The sequence below is a fragment of the Littorina saxatilis genome, linkage group LG6 (genome assembly GCF_037325665.1).
Source record: "Littorina saxatilis isolate snail1 linkage group LG6, US_GU_Lsax_2.0, whole genome shotgun sequence".
Taxonomy (NCBI): domain Eukaryota; kingdom Metazoa; phylum Mollusca; class Gastropoda; order Littorinimorpha; family Littorinidae; genus Littorina; species Littorina saxatilis.
This window is the reverse complement of record NC_090250.1, coordinates 3,365,950-3,385,949: the sequence shown is the minus strand read 5'-3', so window position 1 is coordinate 3,385,949 and position 20,000 is coordinate 3,365,950. Positions and strand designations below refer to the sequence as shown.

The window sequence follows — 20,000 nt, the reverse complement described above, 5'->3', positions numbered from 1 at the left end:
TGGTCTTATCCCATGTAAAAGGTATGTGACCAAGTGGAGGGATGGTCTTGTCCCATGTAAAAGGTATGTGACCAAGTGGAGGGATGGTCTTGTCCCATGTAAAAGGTATGTGACCAAGTGGAGGGATGGTCTTGTCCCATGTAAAAGGTATGTGACCAAGTGGAGGGATGGTCTTGTCCCATGTAAAAGGTATGTGACCAAGTGGAGGGATGGTCTTGTCCCATGTAAAAGGTATGTGACCAAGCGGAGGGATGGTCTTGTCCAATGTAAAAGGTATGTGACCAAGCGGAGGGATGGTCTTGTCCCATGTAAAAGGTATGTGACCAAGTGGAGGGATGGTCTTGTCCCATGTAAAAGGTATGTGACCAAGTGGAGGGATGGTCTTATCCCATGTAAAAGGTATGTGACCAAGCGGAGGGATGGTCTTGTCCCATGTAAAAGGTATGTGACCAAGCGGAGGGATGGTCTTATCCCATGTAAAAGGTATGTGACCAAGCGGAGGGATGGTCTTGTCCCATGTAAAAGGTATGTGACCAAGTGGAGGGATGGTCTTATCCCATGTAAAAGGTATGTGACCAAGTGGAGGGATGGTCTTATCCCATGTAAAAGGTATGTGACCAAGCGGAGGGATGGTCTTGTCCCATGTAAAAGGTATGTGACCAAGCGGAGGGATGGTCTTATCCCATGTAAAAGGTATGTGACCAAGTGGAGGGATGGTCTTGTCCCATGTAAAAGGTATGTGACCAAGCGGAGGGATGGTCTTATCCCATGTAAAAGGTATGTGACCAAGCGGAGGGATGGTCTTATCCCATGTAAAAGGTATGTGACCAAGCGGAGGGATGGTCTTATCCCATGTAAAAGGTATGTGACCAAGCGGAGGGATGGTCTTATCCCATGTAAAAGGTATGTGACCAAGCGGAGGGATGGTCTTATCCCATGTAAAAGGTATGTGACCAAGCGGAGGGATGGTCTTGTCCCATGTAAAAGGTATGTGACCAAGCGGAGGGATGGTCTTATCCCATGTAAAAGGTATGTGACCAAGCGGAGGGATGGTCTTATCCCATGTAAAAGGTATGTGACCAAGCGGAGGGATGGTCTTGTCCCATGTAAAAGGTATGTGACCAAGTGGAGGGATGGTCTTATCCCATGTAAAAGGTATGTGACCAAGTGGAGGGATGGTCTTATCCCATGTAAAAGGTATGTGACCAAGTGGAGGGATGGTCTTGTCCCATGTAAAAGGTATGTGACCAAGTGGAGGGATGGTCTTATCCCATGTAAAAGGTATGTGACCAAGTGGAGGGATGGTCTTATCCCATGTAAAAGGTATGTGACCAAGTGGAGGGATGGTCTTATCCCATGTAAAAGGTATGTGACCAAGTGGAGGGATGGTCTTATCCCATGTAAAAGGTATGTGACCAAGCGGAGGGATGGTCTTGTCCCATGTAAAAGGTATGTGACCAAGTGGAGGGATGGTCTTATCCCATGTAAAAGGTATGTGACCAAGCGGAGGGATGGTCTTGTCCCATGTAAAAGGTATGTGACCAAGCGGAGGGATGGTCTTGTCCCATGTAAAAGGTATGTGACCAAGCGGAGGGATGGTCTTGTCCCATGTAAAAGGTATGTGACCAAGCGGAGGGATGGTCTTATCCCATGTAAAAGGTATGTGACCAAGTGGAGGGATGGTCTTGTCCCATGTAAAAGGTATGTGACCAAGCGGAGGGATGGTCTTATCCCATGTAAAAGGTATGTGACCAAGCGGAGGGATGGTCATATCCCATGTAAAAGGTATGTGACCAAGCGGAGGGATGGTCATATCCCATGTAAAAGGTATGTGACCAAGCGGAGGGATGGTCATATCCCATGTAAAAGGTATGTGACCAAGCGGAGGGATGGTCATATCCCATGTAAAAGGTATGTGACCAAGCGGAGGGATGGTCTTGTCCCATGTAAAAGGTATGTGACCAAGCGGAGGGATGGTCTTATCCCATGTAAAAGGTATGTGACCAAGCGGAGGGATGGTCTTATCCCATGTAAAAGGTATGTGACCAAGCGGAGGGATGGTCTTGTCCCATGTAAAAGGTATGTGACCAAGTGGAGGGATGGTCTTATCCCATGTAAAAGGTATGTGACCAAGTGGAGGGATGGTCTTATCCCATGTAAAAGGTATGTGACCAAGTGGAGGGATGGTCTTGTCCCATGTAAAAGGTATGTGACCAAGTGGAGGGATGGTCTTATCCCATGTAAAAGGTATGTGACCAAGTGGAGGGATGGTCTTATCCCATGTAAAAGGTATGTGACCAAGTGGAGGGATGGTCTTATCCCATGTAAAAGGTATGTGACCAAGTGGAGGGATGGTCTTATCCCATGTAAAAGGTATGTGACCAAGCGGAGGGATGGTCTTGTCCCATGTAAAAGGTATGTGACCAAGTGGAGGGATGGTCTTATCCCATGTAAAAGGTATGTGACCAAGCGGAGGGATGGTCTTGTCCCATGTAAAAGGTATGTGACCAAGCGGAGGGATGGTCTTGTCCCATGTAAAAGGTATGTGACCAAGCGGAGGGATGGTCTTGTCCCATGTAAAAGGTATGTGACCAAGCGGAGGGATGGTCTTGTCCCATGTAAAAGGTATGTGACCAAGCGGAGGGATGGTCTTGTCCCATGTAAAAGGTATGTGACCAAGCGGAGGGATGGTCTTATCCCATGTAAAAGGTATGTGACCAAGCGGAGGGATGGTCTTGTCCCATGTAAAAGGTATGTGACCAAGTGGAGGGATGGTCTTATCCCATGTAAAATGTATGTGACCAAGCGGAGGGATGGTCTTGTCCCATGTAAAAGGTATGTGACCAAGCGGAGGGATGGTCTTGTCCCATGTAAAAGGTATGTGACCAAGCGGAGGGATGGTCTTGTCCCATGTAAAAGGTATGTGACCAAGCGGAGGGATGGTCTTATCCCATGTAAAAGGTATGTGACCAAGCGGAGGGATGGTCTTGTCCCATGTAAAAGGTATGTGACCAAGCGGAGGGATGGTCTTGTCTCATGTAAAAGGTATGTGACCAAGTGGAGGGATGGTCTTGTCCCATGTAAAAGGTATGTGACCAAGTGGAGGGATGGTCTTGTCTCATGTAAAAGGTATGTGACCAAGCGGAGGGATGGTCTTGTCCCATGTAAAAGGTATGTGACCAAGCGGAGGGATGGTCTTATCCCATGTAAAAGGTATGTGACCAAGCGGAGGGATGGTCTTGTCCCATGTAAAAGGTATGTGACCAAGTGGAGGGATGGTCTTGTCCCATGTAAAAGGTATGTGACCAAGTGGAGGGATGGTCTTATCCCATGTAAAAGGTATGTGACCAAGCGGAGGGATGGTCTTGTCCCATGTAAAAGGTATGTGACCAAGTGGAGGTATGGTCTTATCCCATGTAAAAGGTATGTGACCAAGCGGAGGGATGGTCTTGTCCCATGTAAAAGGTATGTGACCAAGCGGAGGGATGGTCTTGTCCCATGTAAAAGGTATGTGACCAAGCGGAGGGATGGTCTTGTCCCATGTAAAAGGTATGTGACCCAGCGGAGGGATGGTCTTATCCCATGTAAAAGGTATGTGACCAAGCGGAGGGATGGTCTTGTCCCATGTAAAAGGTATGTGACCAAGTGGAGGGATGGTCTTATCCCATGTAAAATGTATGTGACCAAGCGGAGGGATGGTCTTGTCCCATGTAAAAGGTATGTGACCAAGCGGAGGGATGGTCTTGTCCCATGTAAAAGGTATGTGACCAAGCGGAGGGATGGTCTTGTCCCATGTAAAAGGTATGTGACCAAGCGGAGGGATGTTCTTATCCCATGTAAAAGGTATGTGACCAAGCGGAGGGATGGTCTTGTCCCATGTAAAAGGTATGTGACCAAGCGGAGGGATGGTCTTGTCTCATGTAAAAGGTATGTGACCAAGTGGAGGGATGGTCTTGTCTCATGTAAAAGGTATGTGACCAAGCGGAGGGATGGTCTTGTCCCATGTAAAAGGTATGTGACCAAGCGGAGGGATGGTCTTGTCTCATGTAAAAGGTATGTGACCAAGCGGAGGGATGGTCTTGTCCAATGTAAAAGGTATGTGACCAAGCGGAGGGATGGTCTTGTCTCATGTAAAAGGTATGTGACCAAGCGGAGGGATGGTCTTGTCCAATGTAAAAGGTATGTGACCAAGCGGAGGGATGGTCTTATCCCATGTAAAAGGTATGTGACCAAGCGGAGGGATGGTCTTGTCCCATGTAAAAGGTATGTGACCAAGCGGAGGGATGGTCTTGTCTCATGTAAAAGGTATGTGACCAAGCGGAGGGATGGTCTTGTCCAATGTAAAAGGTATGTGACCAAGCGGAGGGATGGTCTTGTCCAATGTAAAAGGTATGTGACCAAGCGGAGGGATGGTCTTGTCCAATGTAAAAGGTATGTGACCAAGTGGAGGGATGGTCTTGTCCCATGTAAAAGGTATGTGACCAAGCGGAGGGATGGTCTTGTCCCATGTAAAAGGTATGTGACCAAGCGGAGGGATGGTCTTGTCCAATGTAAAAGGTATGTGACCAAGCGGAGGGATGGTCTTGTCCAATGTAAAAGGTATGTGACCAAGTGGAGGGATGGTCTTGTCCCATGTAAAAGGTATGTGACCAAGCGGAGGGATGGTCTTGTCCCATGTAAAAGGTATGTGACCAAGCGGAGGGATGGTCTTGTCCCATGTAAAAGGTATGTGACCAAGTGGAGGGGTGGTCTCACCCCATGTAAAAGGTATGTGACCAAGTGGAGGGATGGTCTTATCCCATGTAAAAGGTATGTGACCAAGTGGAGGGATGGTTTTATCCCATGTAAAAGGTATGTGACCAAGTGGAGGGATGGTCTTATCCCATGTAAAAGGTATGTGACCAAGTGGAGGGCTGGTCTTATCCCATGTAAAAGGTATGTGACCAAGTGGAGGGATGGTCTTATCCCATGTAAAAGGTATGTGACCAAGTGGAGGGATGGTCTTGTCTCATGTAAAAGGTATGTGACCAAGTGGAGGGATGGTCTGGTCCCATGTAAAAGGTATGTGACCAAGTGGAGGGATGGTCTTGTCCCATGTAAAAGGTATGTGACCAAGCGGAGGGATGGTCTTGTCCCATGTAAAAGGTATGTGACCAAGTGGAGGGATGGTCTTGTCCCATGTAAAAGGTATGTGACCAAGTGGAGGGATGGTCTGGTCCCATGTAAAAGGTATGTGACCAAGTGGAGGGATGGTCTTGTCCCATGTAAAAGGTATGTGCTGAGTTGTATTGGGAAGGTGCTTGAAAAATGTATACAAATCCGTGTGTTTGGTTATTTGAAAAATTATGATTTGATTACACACTGCCAATCTGGTTTTATTGCTGGTGATTCGACTGTTTATCAACTATTGAGTATATATGATGATTTTTGTGTTGCACTTGATAAAAACATTATGTCACAGGCAATATTTTTTGATGTATCCAAAGCTTTTGATAAAGTCTGGCATCGCGGTCTGCTCCACAAGCTTGAGGCGATAGGTATAAGAGGTCCCTTGCTTGTTTGGTTTGAACATTACTTGAGCGATCGCAGACAAGCAGTAGTATTGAAAGGAACCAAATCAAGTTATGCTACCCCTTCTGCTGGTGTCCCTCAGGGTTCTGTCTTAGGACCTCTTTTATTTCTCATTTATATTAACGATATTGGTGTTGGTCTTGAATCAGTGTTGAAACTCTTTGCAGACGATACGAGTATGTACTTAAGTTTAGATAACGATGATGTACGAGCAGAGATTTTGAATTCTGATTTGGATAAAATTCGCACATGGGCTTCTAAATGGAAAGTCACTTTTAATTGTCAAAAGACAGAATTGTTGGACATTTGTAGGCAACAAAATGTTTTACTTCCACCATTGTATTTCGAAGATGCACACTTAGTTGATGTTGAAAATCACAAGCACCTTGGCGTCATTCTACAAGGTAATTGTAAATGGGATTCCCGCATAAAAAGTCTAATTGCTAAATGTAGAAAGTCAATTGCGTGTTTTGGTTTATTCAAGCATCGTTTAAACAGGAAATCACTTGAAGTTATATATAAATCCTTTATGTTACCATTGTTTGATTATGCGGACGTGATCTGGGATAACTGTACACAGTGTTTGGCAGACGAGTTGGAGACATTGCATCTCGATGCAATCCGAATCATTGTAGGTGCAGTACGTGGCACAAGCCACCAAAAACTGTATAACGAATCGGGTTTTGTGCCCCTGAAAGAAAGGCGACGTCGTCATAAACTTTTGCTGTATTATAAAATTGTAAATCGTTTAACCCCAGAATATTTATATTCCAAACTGCCGGTCCTGGTTTCCGATGTAAATCCTTACCACAGACGACGCCCTCTTGAACGTAAGTTTCCATTGTGCAGAAGTGAGTTATATAAATCTTCATTTTTTCCTTCAACGACAGCTTTGTGGAATAATCTTCCAGAAAATATACAACAAACGCAGTCAGTTGGTGAATTTAAAAGGTATTTGACCGATGGAGATGTTGTTGTTCCACCGTATTATTATCTAGGCAACCGCCAGGGACAGGTACTTCACAGCAGGTTGAGATTAAACATGAGCGATTTGCAACAAGACTTAGTTAACCGACACCTCTCTGATAATTTAGAATGTACGTGTGGAGCATGCCCGGAAGATTCTGAACATTTCTTATTACATTGTCCAAAATTTAAAGAACATAGAACCATTTTATTCAATAGTCTGCCAACACACGTTCTGGACTGCAAAACACTCTTGTTTGGAAATACTGATTAAATTACATATCTTACCCAACTCACATATAGCAATTAACCCATAGTTCAGTGCTGATATCGCTGTACGCGTCCCCTTAGCAACAAGGAAGACGACTCTAAAAAAGAGTGACCGAGACCCGTAAGGGTATCCAAGTCAGCCCGTAAGGGAGGCTGCCTTCCATATGCGCGCGCATATGCCGCCATCTTGTCATTCTACTCTCAGCGATCAGTGGAGCTGGTCGTGTTTGGTACGCTCCGGCTGTGTTTTCAGCCTACTTGCTTGGTCTTCCAGACCTGGTTTGTGTTCCCCTTGGTGTCTTCTTGTCACCGGACTTCGCATTTGCTGTTGAGGTGAGATCTTTCCATTTTTTACCTGAATTTTGGCGGCATTGTTGGCTTGTTTTCGGACTTACAAAATTTTTTCCAAATTTGTTTGTGAGTTGTTTTCATCATGGCCGACAATGCGGACGGGAAGAGGTCAACATCTAAACATGTAGCTGCTTCGCCCTCTCCTGTTAAGAAAAGCTCTAGAAGTTCTAGAAGTTCTAAAACGCACGGCGATACGTCCGTGTCTCTTTCGGGTTCAGAATCCAAAAAATGTAGTGATGTTGTTGTTGGCGTGCCCGGAGTTTCCGGTTCGTCTGCTAAACCTACGGAGAAGCCCTTGCTCGGGGTTAAGCATGTTGTAGGGGATGTCTCGCCTGTAGGTTCTGGGCTTGCATCTGCGGATTTTGCTTCTTTGCTTTTGACATTAAGCTCTCAGGTTTCGGCCTTAGCGGCTGAAGTTTCGTCAACTAAGGCGGAGATACGTGCGCTGCCGGCAGGGGTCGGTGGTACGTCGTCGCTGGCCAGTGTGCGTTTGCCTCCCTCTGCTACTGTTACGAGGGCGGACGTGCATGCGTCTCAGGATGGGATCTCTCAGGCTCCCGTGGGGTCTCCGGCCGGTGTCCGTTCTTCTTCACAAGGTATGTGCACTCCACGTGAGCGTTGTCTTGAGGGAGTAGCCTCGGGTCTCATCCCAGGTGAAAGTTCTGAAACATCGGCTGATATCCACCGCTTAGTCGGGGTGTCAGTGGGTGCGAAGAGCCCTGACAAGCGAACAGATGTTCCTATTCTTCCTGGCCGTAGTCAGGTTGAAGGGCATCTGCTTCCGCCCAGGGGGCAGGAAGTTGGTGGTAGTATGGCTGGCTCTGGACTTGACTCTGTTAGTCAGTACGGGGACCAGTCTCCGGAGTGCACGGAAGGGCACGACGGCTACCTGGATGACGGTGCCGCCTCTCAGGCTGAAGGTGCTGGATTCTTTTTGCCACGGCAGCTGCCAGATGCGGTGGCTCTGGCGGCTGGAGTGGCTTCGAAATATCTCGAGGAGGAGGTGGCGGTGAACAAATCTCAGTTTGTCCATCCTCCTTCTGCCTTAGGGGATTTCAGGAGTGCTAAGGAACCGAAAAGTTCGTTCCGATTCCGGGAGTCCCCCTCTTTGGCGGTCGAGATGTCGAAGGTTTTTGCGAAAGGACGAGCTATGTCCGATGCCTTTCCGCTGTTGTCACAGCATGGGGAGGCGCCGGAGGTGGTGGGCCCCTGGTTGGCTAAAGCGGGTCAACACGTTCCTTGTTCTGCGCTCTCAAAGAGCTCTAAACTGTCGGTTCGTCCCGTCGCTCTACTTGACTCTTTCGCTTTGCCGAGATCAGTTCTACCGGTGACTCCGGAACTGCTTTCTCTGCGGGAGGACGGGTATGCCAGGGATAGAGCAGTCCCTTACACGGAGTCTGCTCTTCAGGCTTTGGAGGAGACGGGTAGATCTCTGCTCGAGTTGGGTTCCGTCTCTAGTTCTCTCCAACGCTCTTTGTCTAGGTCTATCGCTTCATCGTTAGACCCGTTTGAGTTCCGTTACGACGCCTCCCAGGAGGATGTGACAACTCTGTTGGCGACGCTGGCCAAGGTCTCTCAGGAACAATTGAGCTTGGCAGCCAGGCTTTACGGGCATGCTGTACATTCCCGCAGAACTGCCTTTTTGGCGGGTTCAAAGATCCGAGACAGGGGTACCATTGACAGACTTAAGGTATCCCCGTTTACGGAAGGGTCGCTGCTGGGTACTTCCTCTTTGGACGCTTTGCAGAAGGAAACCCAGGACGCTAGGGATCTGGCTATTGCAAGGATTGCTCACCACGGCTTTCAGAAGGTTCAGAGCAAGCCTACCTCCCAGAGTAAGGCTCAGCCTTCTTCGTCTGGGGGGGGCAAGATGCAAAGTCAGTCCACCTCTTTTCGGGGTAGGGGGCGAGGCGCGCCTTACCCGAAGAGAGGCTCCTTTGGGGGTTCTCGGGGGTCGGGGCACAAGCCTCACCCCCAATGAGGGTCTCCCGAGCCACTATTCCCAGTAACCCCCGCCGTGGTGGCGGCGGGTGGCCCCTCCAGGGCCTTGGCCGCCTGGACACGCCTGGTGTCCAGCCGGTGGATTTTGGGAATAGTGCGTTCGGGATTCCGTCTCCTCTGGGCAGAGGGGAAGGCACCTCTGTCCAGGATACCTCCGCCTTTCAGATATCCCGTGGACCCGGAAGCCAAGTCAGCCGTTCATGCGGAGGTGGCTTCCCTACTCCTGAAGGGTGCGATAGAGGAAGTTCGAGATCGAGAGTCCCTCGGCTTTTACGGCAGGCTGTTCGTGGTGCCCAAAGCCTCAGGGGCATGGAGGCCTGTTTTGGACCTGTCCACCCTGAACAAATACCTACGGGTAGTCAAGTTTGTCATGGAGACTCCTCTCTCTGTAAGGGAAGCTCTGCGTCCGGGAGATTGGGCCACGTCGGTGGATCTCACCGACGCATATTTCCATGTGCTCATGCATGTTCAAGACAGGAAATGGCTGCGCTTTCTGTGGGGCGAGAAAGTGTTTCAATTTCGGGCACTCCCCTTCGGGCTTTCCCTGGCCCCCTGGATCTTCACGCTGGTCGTTCGCCAACTTTGCTCCCTTGTCAGACAAGAGGGGGTACGCCTACGGGCGTATTTAGACGATTGGTTGAATCTGCATCAGGACCAGTACATGTGCAGAACTCAGACTGCGAGGGTTCTCGACCTGGCGGCTCAGCTGGGCTTTACAGTCAATCTAGGGAAGTCAGAGTTAGAACCATCCCAACGCTTCACTTACCTGGGCATGGATTTCGATACGGTGGAGTGGTTAGTCCGTCCCTCTCAAAAGAGGGTGGACAAGCTTCAGAACTTGGTTCGCTCGTTGAAAGGAAAGAGTGTGTCCACGGCCCGGGAGTTGTCCTCCCTACTGGGGCAGATGGAATCGATGGCTCCCCTTGTGCCTCTAGGCAGGGTCCACAAGAGGCCGTTTCAGGCGGCTTTGAGGAGGCAGTGGGACCAAGCCTCTCAGGGCTGGAATGTTCGCATAGGACTGGGGAGTTGGTTCAACAACACTACAAGTGTTTGGCTGCTCCCCTGGGTCTCTCAGGGTGTTCCGATCGTTCCTCCGGCGCCGGAGAACATTCTTGTTACAGATGCATCCATGACAGGCTGGGGTGCTCATCTGGCCGATCAGACAGCCTCAGGCCTGTGGGATCTCTCCCTAGCTCCACAGCACATAAACGTGCTGGAGCTGGAGGCTGTGTCTCTGGGTTTACAGGCTTTCCTGCCGCTTCTGGGGGGCAGTCATGTTCAAGTCCACACGGACAATACGACTGTGGCCGCTTACATAAATCGGCAGGGGGGCACACGCTCGCAGAAGCTGTCGGAGAGCGCTTGCCGTCTGTTGGTTTGGTGCAGCTCGCACAACATACTTCTCTCAGCCAAGTACCTGAAGGGCACGCTCAATGTTTTGGCGGATGCCCTCAGTCGGGGGGACAAGGTTCTGCACTCAGAATGGACCCTCTCCCACCAGGCGTTGGACCGCCTTTGGGTTCAAGTAGACAAGCCTTGCATAGATCTGTTTGCAACGAGATTCTCCACCAGGCTTCCCCTTTTCGTCTCACCGTTCCCGGACCCTCTGGCGTGGGCGGTGAACGCGTTGGATCTGGATTGGTCAAATCTGCAGGCGTATGCTTTTCCTCCGTTTTGCCTGCTAGGGAAGGTAGTAAGAAAAGTGGATCTGGAAAAGCCAGCGCTGGTGCTGGTTGCTCCTCTTTGGCCCAGCCAGCACTGGTATCCGGACCTTCTGCGGCTGGCAGTGCGCCCACCCATTCCTCTAGGCGTTCGAAGGGGCGACCTGTTACAGCCCAGGTCAGGGGTCCCGCACGAGAATCCGCAAGCGTTGCAGCTTCACGGCTGGATTCTGTCAGAATCGCTCTGCGTCGTGCCGGGGCCTCGGCCACAACTTTGAAACTGGTACAGAAAGCACACAGAGACTCAACTAGCTCCGTTTACTCTTCTCATTGGGCTGCATGGGCCAAGTGGTGCTCTGAGAATAAGGTTCAACATCTTTCCCCAAGGTCCATGGAGGTAGCCAACCACCTCTCTTGGTTGGCTAGTAGGGGGGTCTCTCCTTCTTCACTGCGAGTTAGAAGGTCTGCGATTTCTTCCACGCTTAGACAGCTCGGTCGAAAGATCAATCTTGACGGTGTCATTTCAAGCGTGCTTAAGGGAGCTGCCCTTGATGCAGCTCTCTCAAGATCACAGCTCCCTGCCTGGGATCTGTTTGTGGTTCTCCGTTTCCTTGCATCGGAGGACTTTGAGCCTCTCCGGTTGGCTAGTTTACCTAATTTGACGAGAAAAACTCTGTTTTTGGTCTTGCTGGCCACGGCTAGGAGGGGTAGCGAGGTGCACGCACTTTCTGGTCTCGCTAAAGATATTTCCCTGGAGGGGGATGGCTCCTACTCTTTGAGATTTACGTCTAATTTTCTCGCTAAAAATCAAAAGCCCGGTCAGGCTTCGCCTTGCATTCGTATTCCACCCTTGAGCGATATACTCGCTCCTGGAGACCCCGATCTGTCAAATTGTCCTGTCAGGGCGTTAAGCAGCTACCTGTCTAGGTCTTCGCCGATTCGCTCGGAAACTCAGAAATTACTGTTTATATCCCTCAACACTGTGCGAGCGAAGGATATCTCGAAGGTCACCTTGACTAAATGGGTTTCACTGACCATTAAGCAAGCGTATGGATGGTGGCAACGCCAGTCTGGCGAGGTCAGGGCGGTGCTTCCTCTTACGTCAGCCAGGACGCACGAAGCGAGGGCTTGGGCGTCTTCTGTGGCCGTGCTTCGCTCAGGGCGCCTATCAGAGGTCCTGGCGGCGGCTTACTGGAAATCTGAGGACGTGTTCATCAATTTTTATTTGAGAGACATTGCTGCAAGGCGGCAAGATGGCAGTGCGGCTTTGCCGGCTCTCGTGGCTGCAGGGCAGGTCCTGCGGTCTTAAGTTGGTAAGTACCCTCCTCCTATAGTAGCAATCTGCTATATGTGAGTTGGGTAAGATATGTAATTTAATTAAAAATTTTAATAATAAATTTTCATTTGATTAATATACTTACCCAACTCACATCGTTTATTCCCTCCCGCCTCCCCGCTGTGGGGGGTATGGGGGTCTAAAAAAGTAGTGAGTTGGGCTTCGTGTAGAATGACAAGATGGCGGCATATGCGCGCGCATATGGAAGGCAGCCTCCCTTACGGGCTGACTTGGATACCCTTACGGGTCTCGGTCACTCTTTTTTAGAGGCGTCTTCCTTGTTGCTAAGGGGACGCGTACAGCGATATCAGCACTGAACTATGGGTTAATTGCTATATGTGAGTTGGGTAAGTATATTAATCAAATGAAAATTTATTATTAAAATTTTTAATTTAACTATATCTTTGAACACGAAAATATTCTCTGTTGTACAAGACTATGTTATGTTAACTAATCGCTTCGGCTGATATTATATTAACTGTGCAATTGATGTAGCCAGGCATTCTCTCCCTCCCTCTCTCTCTCTCCCTCTCCCCCTCTCTCTCTCTCTCTCTCTCTCTCTCTCTCTCTCTCTTTCTCTCTCTCTCTCTCTCTTTACCCTATTTGTATAAAATATAATTAAAGATTATCAAGATAAGTGTTGAAGCTATCACTTGTTCGCCATGTTTTGCTATCTGAATGTGTATTGATTATAAGTTCAAGAACGTGTCCATAAGCAATCTGCTTGTTAACGTTCTCAATGTTGTTATTGTTTGAAACGTGTGTATGTGAATTTGAATAAACACGCTTAAACCAAAAGGTATGTGACCAAGTGGAGGGATGGTCTTGTCCCATGTAAAAGGTATGTGACCAAGTGGAGGGATGGTCTTGTCCCATGTAAAAGGTATGTGACCAAGTGGAGGGATGGTCTGGTCCCATGTAAAAGGTATGTGACCAAGCGGAGGGATGGTCTTGTCCCATGTAAAAGGTATGTGACCAAGTGGAGGGATGGTCTTATCCCATGTAAAAGGTGTGTGACCAAGTGGAGGGATGGTCTTATCCCATGTAAAAGGTATGTGACCAAGTGGAGGGATGGTCTTATCCCATGTAAAAGGTATGTGACCAAGGGGAGGGATGGACTTATCCCATGTAAAAGGTATGTGACCAAGTGGAGGGATGGTCTTATCCCATGTAAAAGGTGTGTGACCAAGTGGAGGGATGGTCTTGTCCCATGTAAAAGGTATGTGACCAAGTGGAGGGATGGTCTTATCCCATGTAAAAGGTATGTGACCAAGTGGAGGGATGGTCTTGTCCCATGTAAAAGGTATGTGACCAAGTGGAGGGGTGGTCTTGTCCCATGTAAAAGGTATGCGACCAAGTGGAGGGATGGTCTCACCCCATGTAAAAGGTATGCGACCAAGTGGAGGGCTGGTCTTATCCCATGTAAAAGGTATGTGACCAAGTGGAGGGATGGTCTTATCCCATGTAAAAGGTATGTGACCAAGTGGAGGGATGGTCTTATCCCATGTAAAAGGTATGTGACCAAGTGGAGGGATGGTCTTGTCCCATGTAAAAGGTATGTGACCAAGTGGAGGGATGGTCTTATCCCATGTAAAAGGTATGTGACCAAGTGGAGGGATGGTCTTATCCCATGTAAAAGGTATGTGACCAAGTGGAGGGATGGTCTTATCCCATGTAAAAGGTATGTGACCAAGTGGAGGGATGGTCTTGTCCCATGTAAAAGGTATGTGACCAAGCGGAGGGATGGTCTTGTCCCATGTAAAAGGTATGTGACCAAGTGGAGGGATGGTCTTGTCCCATGTAAAAGGTATGTGACCAAGTGGAGGGATGGTCTTGTCCCATGTAAAAGGTATGTGACCAAGTGGAGGGATGGTCTTGTCCCATGTAAAAGGTATGTGACCAAGTGGAGGGATGGTCTTGTCCCATGTAAAAGGTATGTGACCAAGTGGAGGGATGGTCTTGTCCCATGTAAAAGGTATGTGACCAAGTGGAGGGATGGTCTTGTCCCATGTAAAAGGTATGTGACCAAGTGGAGGGATGGTCTTGTCCCATGTAAAAGGTATGTGACCAAGTGGAGGGATGGTCTTGTCCCATGTAAAAGGTATGTGACCAAGTGGAGGGGTGGTCTTGTCCCATGTAAAAGGTATGTGACCAAGTGGAGGGATGGTCTTGTCCCATGTAAAAGGTATGTGACCAAGTGGAGGGATGGTCTTGTCCCATGTAAAAGGTATGTGACCAAGTGGAGGGATGGTCTTGTCCCATGTAAAAGGTATGTGACCAAGTGGAGGGGTGGTCTTGTCCCATGTAAAAGGTATGTGACCAAGTGGAGGGATGGTCTTGTCCCATGTAAAAGGTATGTGACCAAGTGGAGGGATGGTCTTATCCCATGTAAAAGGTATGTGACCAAGTGGAGGGATGGTCTTGTCCCATGTAAAAGGTATGTGACCAAGTGGAGGGATGGTCTTGTCCCATGTAAAAGGTATGTGACCAAGTGGAGGGATGGTCTTATCCCATGTAAAAGGTATGTGACCAAGTGGAGGGATGGTCTTATCCCATGTAAAAGGTATGTGACCAAGTGGAGGGATGGTCTTGTCTCATGTAAAAGGTATGTGACCAAGTGGAGGGATGGTCTTGTCCCATGTAAAAGGTATGTGACCAAGTGGAGGGGTGGTCTTGTCCCATGTAAAAGGTATGTGACCAAGTGGAGGGATGGTCTTGTCCCATGTAAAAGGTATGTGACCAAGTGGAAGGATGGTCTTATCCCATGTAAAAGGTATGTGACCAAGTGGAGGGATGGTCTTGTCCCATGTAAAAGGTATGTGACCAAGTGGAGGGATGGTCTTGTCCCATGTAAAAGGTATGTGACCAAGTGGAGGGATGGTCTTATCCCATGTAAAAGGTATGTGACCAAGTGGAGGGATGGTCTTATCCCATGTAAAAGGTATGTGACCAAGTGGAGGGATGGTCTTGTCTCATGTAAAAGGTATGTGACCAAGTGGAGGGATGGTCTTATCCCATGTAAAAGGTATGTGACCAAGTGGAGGGATGGTCTTATCCCATGTAAAAGGTATGTGACCAAGTGGAGGGATGGTCTTGTCCCATGTAAAAGGTATGTGACCAAGTGGAGGGATGGTCTTATCCCATGTAAAAGGTATGTGACCAAGTGGAGGGATGGTCTTATCCCATGTAAAAGGTATGTGACCAAGTGGAGGGATGGTCTTATCCCATGTAAAAGGTATGTGACCAAGTGGAGGGATGGTCTTGTCCCATGTAAAAGGTATGTGACCAAGTGGAGGGATGGTCTTATCCCATGTAAAAGGTATGTGACCAAGTGGAGGGATGGTCTTGTCTCATGTAAAAGGTATGTGACCAAGTGGAGGGATGGTCTTATCCCATGTAAAAGGTATGTGACCAAGTGGAGGGATGGTCTTATCCCATGTAAAAGGTATGTGACCAAGTGGAGGGATGGTCTTGTCCCATGTAAAAGGTATGTGACCAAGTGGAGGGATGGTCTTATCCCATGTAAAAGGTATGTGACCAAGTGGAGGGATGGTCTTATCCCATGTAAAAGGTATGTGACCAAGTGGAGGGATGGTCTTATCCCATGTAAAAGGTATGTGACCAAGTGGAGGGATGGTCTTGTCCCATGTAAAAGGTATGTGACCAAGTGGAGGGATGGTCTTATCCCATGTAAAAGGTATGTGACCAAGTGGAGGGATGGTCTTGTCCCATGTAAAAGGTATGTGACCAAGCGGAGGGATGGTCCTGTCCCATGTAAAAGGTATGTGACCAAGTGGAGGGATGGTCTTATCCCATGTAAAAGGTATGTGACCAAGTGGAGGGATGGTCTTATCCCATGTAAAAGGTATGTGACCAAGTGGAGGGATGGTCTTGTCCCATGTAAAAGGTATGTGACCAAGTGGAGGGATGGTCTCACCCCATGTAAAAGGTATGTGACCAAGTGGAGGGATGGTCTTATCCCATGTAAAAGGTATGTGACCAAGTGGAGGGATGGTCTTATCCCATGTAAAAGGTATGTGACCAAGTGGAGGGATGGTCTTATCCCATGTAAAAGGTATGTGACCAAGTGGAGGGATGGTCTTATCCCATGTAAAAGGTATGTGACCAAGTGGAGGGATGGTCTTATCCCATGTAAAAGGTATGTGACCAAGTGGAGGGATGGTCTTGTCCCATGTAAAAGGTATGTGACCAAGTGGAGGGATGGTCTCACCCCATGTAAAAGGTATGTGACCAAGTGGAGGGATGGTCTTGTCCCATGTAAAAGGTATGTGACCAAGTGGAGGGATGGTCTTGTCCCATGTAAAAGGTATGTGACCAAGTGGAGGGATGGTCTTATCCCATGTACAAGCCTGGTCAGATCGGAGACGGCAAGTCAAATTGTTTATACGGGAAGGACGTTCTGAGCCTTTAACCTTCACCGGATCACGCTTTGGACTACACATTCCGGATGATGTGGGTCGTATACGACCCATCTTTTTTTGAAGAAAGATTCAACGTAAAAAGTATACGCCATTTTAATAGAGATACACTCTTTACCGCCCCTTTGCAGAGTATGGGTTGTACACGACCCACGCCATCCCAAGAGGGATAAACACCATAAAATGCCTTCTTTAATTCCATGGGTTGTACACGACCCACGCCATCCCAAGAGGGATAAACACCATAAAATGCCTTCTTTAATTCCATGGGTTGTACACGACCCACGCCATCCCAAGAGGGATAAACACCATAAAATGCCTTCTTTAATTCCATGGGTTGTCCACGACCCACAACGTCCGGACTGTGTAGTTCAAATGACGTCATTGTTTATTTGTTTGTTTAAAAATGAGTCGATAGGTAGGTTCTATGGTATTTAAGGATTACATGAAGTCTCAATCCGACACTCCTGATAGTTTTACAATACAATACAATACAATACAATAACTTTATTAATCTCTAAAAGAGAAATTACATTGCTGAGCGTTTGTGTCCGTAATAATAACATACATAAAACATTCAAAATAAACATTTGTTCTTTGTCCTGAGAAAATATAGCACATTGGTTATCACATAAGAAAGTATATTAAAAATAAATTAACATGCATTCACCATCAACAATGCACAAAAGAAAGTCAGATAGAGATAAAGACACTTTTGTGAGGCTCTTGGTGGTGGAAGCACGGTGAAGGTTAACTGCAACTTGACCAAGCCTCATGCAGCAGAGCTCCCACCTTTCTACATATTCGCATGATTAATGCTAGTGTTTTGCTTTCAAGTTACATACAGTTCTTCTTTTTTTATTGTATGTTTTCATAATCATTTTTCATACACTGTTTCAGGCTCTGGAATCAGAATTTGTGTCCTGCCAGTTGCACCACTGGATTGACCTCATCTTTGGCTACAAGCAGAAAGGTGGGCTGTGCTGTCTGTTTGTCTTCACTTGTACAATGTGTATACAGTGGCTACAAGCAGAAAGGTGGGCTGTGCTGTCTGTTTGTCTTCACTTGTACAATGTGTATACAGTGGCTACAAGCAGAAAGGTGGGCTGTGCTGTCTGTTTGTCTTCACTTGTACAATGTGTATACAGTGGAACTCCGCTTTGAAGATCTTCCCAAGTCTGAGAAATCAGGTCTTAAAAGGAGGGGGTCTTCTTCTTCTTCTTCTTCTTCTGCATTCGTGGGCTGAAACTCCCACGTACACTCGTGTTTTTTGCACGAGTGGAATTTTACGTGTATGACCGTTTTTACCCCGCCATTAAGGCAGCCATACGCCGCTTTCGGAGGAAGCATGCTGGATATTTTCGTGTTTCTATAACCCACCGAACTCTGACATGGATTACAGGATCTTTTCCGTGCGCACTTGGTCTTGTGCTTGCGTGTACACACGAAGGGGGATAAGCCACTAAGCAGGTCTGCACATAAGTTGACCTGGGAGATCGGAAAAATCTCCACACTTAACCCACCAGGCGGCCGCGACCGGGATTCGAACCCTCGACCTTCGGATTAAGAGGCCGACGTCTTACCACCCCGCCACAGCGCCCGTCGAGGGGGTCTTAATAGGGGGGTTCCACTGTACGTCTTAACACTGTCTACCCCACCTATGTTGACCAAGTTTTTATTAGCTGAGACCAACTGTGCTGCAGCAGGTCACTCAGAATTGTAGTAACTGTGTATCAACACGATGGAATGCAGGCGTTAGATCGACATTACAGGAAGCGACTGAAGTGACTGTGTGTGTACGGATATATCCGTACCAGGTCAGATAGAGCCATATGAGTGTGTACGGATATATCCGTACCTGGGAGACAATGAGTTAAATTGGGGGTAAAAAAGGGGGGTATCTCGGGGCAGATTGTCTGTCAGCAGGTAGTTAATGCACATAGCATATGTGCATAAATACAGTTACTGTTGTCTTCTGACCGGTAAAACAGCAGATGGCACGCAAAGCTGTGTCATGTTTTTCTTTTGTAGTTGAATGGAGTTGATAGTTTGTTTGTATTTGTGTTTGTTTGTTTGTAGGAGCTTATTAAAAAAGCTGAGCTTATGTGTGTGTGTGTAAGAGAGGAAGAGCAAGAAAAAGAGAGAGTGTGCGTGTGTGTGTGTGTGCGTGCGTTCATGCTTGCGTGCCTGCGTGAAAATGTTTCAAACAGTGTTTTAGAGAGAAAGAGAATGTATCTGCGTGTATGTGAGAGACAGCGACGGAGACAGAGAGGCAGATTAAATCTATAAACAAACTCCAACCAAAGTGCGCATGGACACTGTCATAAAGCAACGTTGTCTGTTGGTCACTGTCATTAAGCAACGTTGTCTGTTGGTCATAACAGGCCCTGAAGCGGTGAGATCCACCAACATGTTTTACTACCTGACGTACGAAGGCAGCGTCAACCTGGATGACATTTCTGATCCCATCATGAAGGAGGTGAGAATGGTCTCTCCCTTTGTCTGTCTCTCTTTGTCTCTCTCTCTGTCTCTCTCTCTGTCTCTCTCTCTGTCTCTCTCTCTGTCTCTCTCTTTGTCTCTCTCTCTGTCTCTCTCTTTGTCTTTCTCTCTTTGTCTCTCTCTCTTTGTCTCTCTCTCTTTGTCTCTCTCTTTGTCTATCTCTCTGTCTCTCTCTTTGTCTTTCTCTCTTTGTCTCTCTCTTTCTCTCCCTAGTGTTACTATGTATATGCAACTACGAATGTCAAAAAATGTTTGTAAATACTGTTTTTGGGTGGTATATTTGTCATTGTGGTCATGACTGAGCATTCATATTAATATGTTCATATGATTATGAGTGTGTGGATAATGAATGTATGCTCATGTTTTTACCATCGAAGATTTTGTTTCAGAAATTCATGCTCAAATATGGAATAGGAATTTCTGGTCAGATGTCACTGATTAACTACCAAGATTATCGTAAAGCCATCAGAGGCTTTGATGTGATTTATTTCAAATTCTTTTTTTTTTTTTTTTCAACCCAAGGCTGTGGAAAATCAGATTCGCAGTTTTGGACAGACACCGTCCCAGCTGCTGACAGACCCCCACCCCCCTCGCAGCTCTGTTATGCACCTGGTGAGTTGTCCCCCTTGTTGCTCTTCATTCTCGCCCCTGTTGCTCTTCACTCTACCACCATTATCTCCCTTGTTGCTCTTCACTCTACCAGAGCTGTCTCCCTTTTATTCAGATATATCTGTCCCATCCGTTTGTGTTGTTTGACTGTGTTTCCTCATGAGTGTACTGTTGTCAGAAACTCACAGAGTCTGTCTTAATATTGTATAAAATTGTTTTGTGTGTATTAGACGTGAGAGGTTGGGGACTTAAAATGCAGAGCATGAGGTCACAAGTTCATTGAAATTAACTTCATTA

The 20,000-nt window shown here is 47.5% G+C and overlaps 1 protein-coding gene across 1 annotated transcript in view; it reads left to right on the top strand.

Annotated features, from left to right (window-relative positions):
- The window catches only part of LOC138968325 (neurobeachin-like), a gene marked incomplete in the record, with an annotated part of 320,875 nt that overhangs the window by 286,068 nt on the left and 14,807 nt on the right, over positions 1-20,000 (top strand). The window contains 3 exon segments of the mRNA XM_070340879.1: positions 17,496-17,568; positions 18,980-19,074; positions 19,617-19,706. Coding sequence (XP_070196980.1) covers positions 17,496-17,568; positions 18,980-19,074; positions 19,617-19,706 — 258 coding nt within the window.